Below are 6,962 nucleotides of genomic sequence, written 5' to 3'. Positions count from 1 at the left end.
ATCTGCCTGTTCTGTTCCCCACTCTGTCTCTGGTGAATCCTCTCACCCCCCACAACTCTGGCCTATACCCCAGTTCTTGTATGCATAAATAAATAAATCTTTACCAAAAAATGTGCCAACCCTACACCCAAACTGTGAAGTGAGAGACTAGGGGAATCTCCATGTGCTCCATCTGCCCTGTGTGGTATGGGAGTGTTGGCCTAAGATTCAGGACCCTGGAGCTGGATTTGCGGCCTGGTCCCGGCATGTGGTATGTGTCCTCAGGCAGGCACCATGGCTTCTCTGGGCTGCACATTCCTCATGGGTGGAGAACTTTGGGCTCCAGCAGAGATTCTCACTCCTGATGCACGTTGGGGTCACCTGGAAATCAAACCAAGACAAAGCTCAAAATCAAACAGTGAAAAGCTGCCCAGACACCCCCAGAGAGTGTCATTTCCTCAGCCTGGGTTAAGGCTGGGGTATGGGAACATCTTGAAAGTTCCCTGGATCACTTATTTCTTTTTTTAACATTTATATTTATTTTCTTACATCATTGTTAATTTTTGGACAGTATTTGATTTCTCCCCTCAGGTGTAGTCCCCACAGTTCTCCCACCACTACGGCACCCATGAACCATCACCACAGTCCCCTGTGCTCTTCCCTCCCTGTTCTGACCTCTCTCCCACCCCCACCCCCCACCGGATGCCTCAGATCTGTGGTGAACTTGCAAGTTTTATCTTTTTTCTGGGATCAACTTTTTCAAACTTGGTCGCACGTTGGAGCCACCTGGAGCATTTTAAGGACTACTGATGCTGGGGTGCCTCCCCTCCCCAGCATTCCAACACAGCTGCTGCAGGGTGCGGTCAGGGCTTTAGTCATCAAAGCTGCCCAAGTGTTCCTAATGTGCAACAAAGCCCCTGGCACCCGCAGACATCTCCACAGGAGGCTTGCACGGCCCTCAGCTTTGTCAGATGTTCGTTCTGCTCAAAAAAGAGGCACCTCAGAAGCGCGGGGAACCATAACCTGGTGTGGCCAGCGCTGCTCAGTGCAGCTTGTGAAACTGAGGCTTCCAAGATGGGTAGACAGGCCCTAGCCACAGATGCATGCCGGGCAACTTCTGCCCTGTGCACCCCTGCCAAGATGAGTGTGCTGTGGACACAGGCTTTGTGAGGGTGTGTGTGTAGCCATCATCCCTCCCACAGAAACCCAAGAAAGAGAAGAACAGAATGCAATTGGTGCTGGATTCTTGGTTTTGGGTGTCAGTTTGAGTTTTGGGGAATCCTGTATGAGTCTTGTACCCTCTCCTCTATATGTTCATTTTTTTATACATGCTATCCAACAACATTCAGCTGGCCTTGAGGAGAAAGATTCATTGGTGTAGTGGTGGTCAGGAGACAAGGGCACTGGGTGGGGGCGGGTAGGGTGGGGAGAAAAGTAGGTGGAGAACATGAGGACAGAGGGGCAGAGGTCAGGCTGTAAAGGGCAGGATGAGGATAGTGCAGGAGGTCTGGCAGGCCTCGTCATGCCTCGTCACCATGCTGAGGAGCTGGCCCATCCTGGTGACTCACACTTTCATTGCACAAGAGCCTCAGTATCAAGGCTCATGGGAGCCTTAAAATAACAAGGTCAAATGATATGAAGGTCACAGAAGGAGCAGTGCTTGCTCCACCTCCACTGGCATGGTGGGACTCCTGCTTCAAACCACCATATCCTGGGTGGCCACGGTGTAACCTCAGTGTGGGCCCCCCACAACTGCTGTGCCTGTCTCCCACTCCCCATAAAGGTTTCTGCTGCTGAGTGCTCTCCAGAGCAGGAAGGGACTCGGGACCACTGTGGATGGTGAACCCAGTGGGCCTGTCTTAGGTCTTACAGCACTCGGGGAGGTGACTCCTTCCCTGTCTATTGACCTTGCTGCCAAGACTCCCCAGAAGCACTCAAAGGCACCCCTTTCCTTTTCTTCCCTTAGGACAAGTCCCAGGAGACCCCAGGCATCCTGAATCCTGAGCTACTGCTGGCAACGGAGAGCAGCAAAGTCAGTAGGGTAAGCCAGAGGACGACAACACCCACTTTCCTTTATAGAAGAAAAATATGGAAAGACGAACATTGGTTTGTCACCCTTGGGCAGGGGAAGGCTCTTGAGCCTAAGACCCGAGCATCAAGTGAGATGAGCCAGCAACTTCCCAACAGCCAACAGCTGTTACCGCTTCACAGCCATGGTCCATGAGTGTCCGCTGGCATCTCATCAGACTCACTGCTGGCCCGTGAGCAGGGGGTGTTATTGCCCCGTTTCACAAATGAATAAATTGAGGCTCAGAGAGGTTAGGTGATTTGACCAAGGTTACACAGCTAGGACAAAGACTCCAAATCCAAGTGTTTGGGCTCCAAGCAAAGCGGCAACACAAATGTCAGGCACTAATAATTATTATCACTTCCACCACAGAGCCCCTGGCTAGAGGTCCCCGTGCAGCCTGCTCTTCTGCCTGTGGCTCTGCACGTGCCCCCTCTCCACTCGCCTGTCCCTAAGTGGCCTCCTCGGACAGCCCCCCTCAGGAGCAGGCAGTGCTGGCTTGAGACCCACATTGCCATGCCCCAGGCTCCCAACAAAATATGAATCCCATATGGTTTCATAAAAGCCTTTGTGCTGCCTAGAGGGCGGTACCAAGTGCATAAAGAGACATTAACTCACACAAGCCGTGTCCACTGCTCCAAAAGCAGCGCTCAAGAGTGGTGCACACATGCACACACATGAGGGTGTCCAGTCTGTCTGACGTGGCATGAAGCTCAGAGGTGACAGACTTGGAGGCCTGAAGGGACACCCCCCTCCCCCCAAGGCATCTCAGTGACTTAGAGCCATTCAGACTTCTCAGGATATAGCCTTAGCGTTCCCCCCAAGTTTGCTCTTGCTGGAATGTGAATTCCTGTTTCTAGAGTGTTGGGTGGCTGGGGCGCAGGGTATGGGGGATGCAGAGGTGGGGAGAGGAATGTGGGGGAAGATTCTGAGGTTCTGGGAAGTAAAATACTCCCTAGGAAACATTTCAACATATAAAAGGTTGAGAAACATATGGATTGAATTTTCCCAAAGAATACACATGGATTTAAAAATTAAAGGGCAGGGGTGGAGGTTGATTTGTTTTGTTGTTGGATGATTGGGTGTTTTTCTCTAAAAAAGCACATTTTGGAGAATTTTACCAGCAGCCAAACCACTTAAAACATCCTGAGATGTTAAGCAGACCTGGAGTCAAGCAGGTGACCCATTACCGACTCCACGAGTTAGCAAATTGTCTGCCCCTTCCCTGTTTCTGCACACACATTCCTGCCTTGTTTCAGAGCCAGAGACTGCATGTGCATGAGGAAATAATGATTGCAGGTATGCCCATCACCAGGTAGCAGCACTAGATTGTTAAAACATCTCATATGGCAAGAGATAGTCAATAGTGAACCTGATTTGTTATTCCTCCTTCTCTCTATCCCTTCTAAAAGTGTACATTAAGCACCTATGGTGTGCCAGGCACTGTGCTAGGTGCTGCTATAAATATGACCAAGGCAGTCTCTGCCCCTCGGGAGCCTAGCGGATGGCAGGAGAGACCATTTGTAAACACATGTAAAAGCAATTGTGAGAAATACAAAACTCAACAACTCTCCAGTTCAACCAGAATGCAGACCAGTAAGGATGACATGTGAATGAAAGATGAAAGAATGAGTAGGTGTTTCTCAAATAGACAAAGGAACTGGTCATTCTAGGCAGAAGTAATGAGTTCAAAGGCAAAAGTCACAAGGCATGACACTAAGTCGTTATGATGGGTCTGCATGTGGACCACGCAGGAGCCAGGCACTGTGCTGGGATTCAGTTACCTGACCTGGAAGCAGCCTCGCACCACTGGCTCCAGGCAAGCTTTATTTGCATCAGTTGCCTTCTGCATCATCCTGCAAACAAGTAATTGAATGTTGAGTGCACCCTTTTTAGAAAGATGGCAACAAAAGCAAAGAAGAAAGGTCCTGCCCCTCCCAAAGTCGGAGCCTCAGCAGCAGCCTTGAAGACCAAGAAAGTCACCCATAGACACCAAAAAAAATAAATAAAATAAAATCCACATATCTATGTCTGGGTGCTGAAAGGCACCCATAGATACCAAAAAGAACAAAACAAAAAAGATCCACACATCACCCACCTTCCTCTGTCCCAAAACACTGGCTCTGAAGGCAACCCAAACAGGTATTGAAGAAGAAACAAACGACCACTGTGCCATCACCAACTTGCCCCTGCCCACCAAGTCAGCCATGAGGAAAAGAGAAGACAACACACCTGTGTTCATGGTGGATGTCAAGGCCAGCAAGCACCAGATGACACAGGCTGTGAAGATGTTCTATGACATTGATGTGGCCAAGGTCAACACCCTGATCAGACCTGGTGGCGAGAAGAAGGCGTATGTTCCATTGGCTTGTGACTATGATGATGCTTTGGGTGTTGCCAACAAAACTGGGATCATCTAAACTGAGTACAGCTCACGAATTCTAAATATAAATTTTTTCACTATAAAAAAATGTTGAATGGTCATAATATACATAAGCCAGGTCATTACGCTGGTTGCCTTAAACTTCTACAGTGTGTGTATATCTCAATAAAACTGGGAATAAATTTTGAACTGGCTAGGGCCAGGCCAGAGATACCCTGTATATATCAATAGGTCAAGCCTGACCCCTTCCAGCTCCCTGGTAGGAATTTTGCTTATAAACTCTTTTCCAGAACTTTCTGTTGAACCAGTTACAAATCCATCTGTAGTAACTCAGGCTGCTATTACAAAATACCACAGACCATACACTTATTGAAGTGAGATACTGTATATCTGAAACTATATATATATATATATATATGTCATAGACCAGGTGGTTATGACAACAGAAATTTTAAATTCTCATGGTTCAAGAGACTAGAAGTCCCAAATCAGGGTGCCAACAGGATTGGGTTCTTGTGAGAACTGTCTTCCTGGCTTGCCTTCCCACTGTCCCCTCATGGTAGAGAGAGAGGAAGTTCTGGTGTGTCTTCCCCTTCCTAATCCATCATGACAGCCCCCCTCATGACTTCACCTAAACCTAATCACTGTCAAAGGGTTTAGGGCTTCAACGTAATTTTGGGAGGACACAAACATTCCGTCTATAACACCACCTAACTGGGTTACCATGTCATGTGGCTGCCATTTCTCCACCTTGAGCTTGAGGATGTAATGAGAGTCCTCATTAAGCTCCATGTTTCAATCCACAGTATAATGTTCTGCGGATCCTCCAGTCTGGTGACCCTATTAGTGAAGGAAATGAGGCTATTTCCTCTGCTAAAAGCGTACAAATTGTTTGTTTAATAACCTTTTCAGAAAATTTTGCCAAGGTTCAGGTCTGTCGGTTTTGGAATCTGCCTCTTTTTCCATTTTTAAAAAATTGGTTCAAAATCTGCCTGTTCTCTTACCTCCTAAAAGTCTCCTCAGAGGATCAAGCAGAGTTTGGGGATAGTCTTTGCAGGTTCTCTCCATGCAATGTATGTATCTGTCAGGCACACACTTCCTTGCATGACAGGATAATTTCTTGAGAGTGTAATAGGGGTGTTGTTCTCCCTTAAATATTCTGGTACCAAGATGGGCAAAAGTAGCTGGGTTCTTATGTGTTACCTACATGGGAGAGTTTTGTACAATGAGGATAAAGATAAAAGTATCCTCTTGGCTGTGTGTTCCTGCCATTGGTTGAAGAGATTATGGTAAATATTTGAAATGGTAACTAAAAAGAGTAAGAGACAGAATTCATTGAGATTAAAAAACAACAGGGAGAGAATAGGATAGGGGACAGGGCTGCACTGAGGTAGCGGTAAGGCCTGGGCTGGTGGCTGTGTGGTGTCCCAAGAGAGTCTAGGACACAAGCACCAGGGTGCCCTGTCTCAGCAACAATGTCCATACCCCATATGTGGCATTGAAACAGAAAAAACCTTCAAGTGACCCCTCTGAGTTCTGACAAGGAGGACCTCAGTCACAACCATCAAGGCCTGAAGCTGTGTGACCTTGAGCAGTTTACTGAACCTCTCTGGGCCTCAATATCTTCATTGTAAAATGGGGGTGTTAGTGCTACTTGTCTCAAGACAAGAACTCCAATTGTGAGGATTAAATGTGTTTGTACCTATAAGTACTTAGCTCAGTGCTATGTACTAGCGTGGTGATGATACTGATGACTGGCTGTCCAGAGGACTGCCCCTGATTCTGTGGGAAGGAGGAACTTTGTAATAACATAAATTGGGTTTCCTGCCAAGACTAGGAACTTGTAGTTAGGTTAAAGTCAATTTTTTTTTTCAAAGATTTATTTATTTATTTATACAAGCACTGGGTACAGTCAGAAGAGCGGGAGGGTGAGAGAATTCACCAGAGCCAGAGCGGGGAGCAGAACAGGCAGACTGATGAAGTACACTGCTGAGGGGAGCAGCAGGCGGCAGGAGAGGTCTGCGCGCCATGTGGGACCCTCCTCTGGTGGCCGGGGAGCAGCCGGGGATCAAACCGGCGCTGCAGAGGCTGCGGGCAGCTTCGCAACCCAGCGCTCAACCGCTGCACCACCGGGGAGGTCCTAGGTTAAAGTCAATTTTGAAGGAAATAGAGAAATGTGACCTCTCTTGTTCATTTAACTTCGTGAACCCAGATTCTCAGCTGCCACACTACACCTTTCCTGTGGCAGGTTGCAATTTCCTCTTGAAATTGTTTATTTTCCCCTTTAAGGAGCAGATAGCATCAGAGTGGGCACTGACACCCACTAACGCCTGCCACCTTCACTAGACAGTGGGTCTACCCCACTTGCCTTTCAATCTTCCCAACAACATTTTTCTTTCTTTCAATCTTCCCAACAAAATTTTTTTTTCTTAAATTAAATTTATTTTTCTTACATCGCTGTAGTTCCCATATTTCTCTTGCCACCCTATCACCCATGAATCATCACCATATTTCCTTATGTTCGTCCCTCCT

The 6,962-nt window shown here is 47.5% G+C and overlaps 1 protein-coding gene across 1 annotated transcript; it reads left to right on the top strand.

Annotated features, from left to right (window-relative positions):
• Positions 1-1,082: 1,082 nt before the first annotated feature.
• On the top strand, positions 1,083-4,467 carry LOC311181615 (large ribosomal subunit protein uL23-like; the record flags this gene model as incomplete). The annotated part of the gene is made up of 3 exons (XM_084250061.1): positions 1,083-1,151; positions 1,946-2,020; positions 4,093-4,467. The coding sequence occupies 3 exons, from the start codon at positions 1,083-1,085 to the stop codon at positions 4,465-4,467; spliced, it is 519 nt and encodes a 172-aa protein (XP_084106187.1).
• Positions 4,468-6,962: the final 2,495 nt, after the last annotated feature.

Source organism: Talpa europaea (assembly GCF_964194135.1).
Source record: "Talpa europaea genome assembly, chromosome: 12".
Classification (NCBI taxonomy): domain Eukaryota; kingdom Metazoa; phylum Chordata; class Mammalia; order Eulipotyphla; family Talpidae; genus Talpa; species Talpa europaea.
Note: the sequence above shows the minus strand (reverse complement) of the source record. Positions and strands in the feature narration are given on the sequence as shown.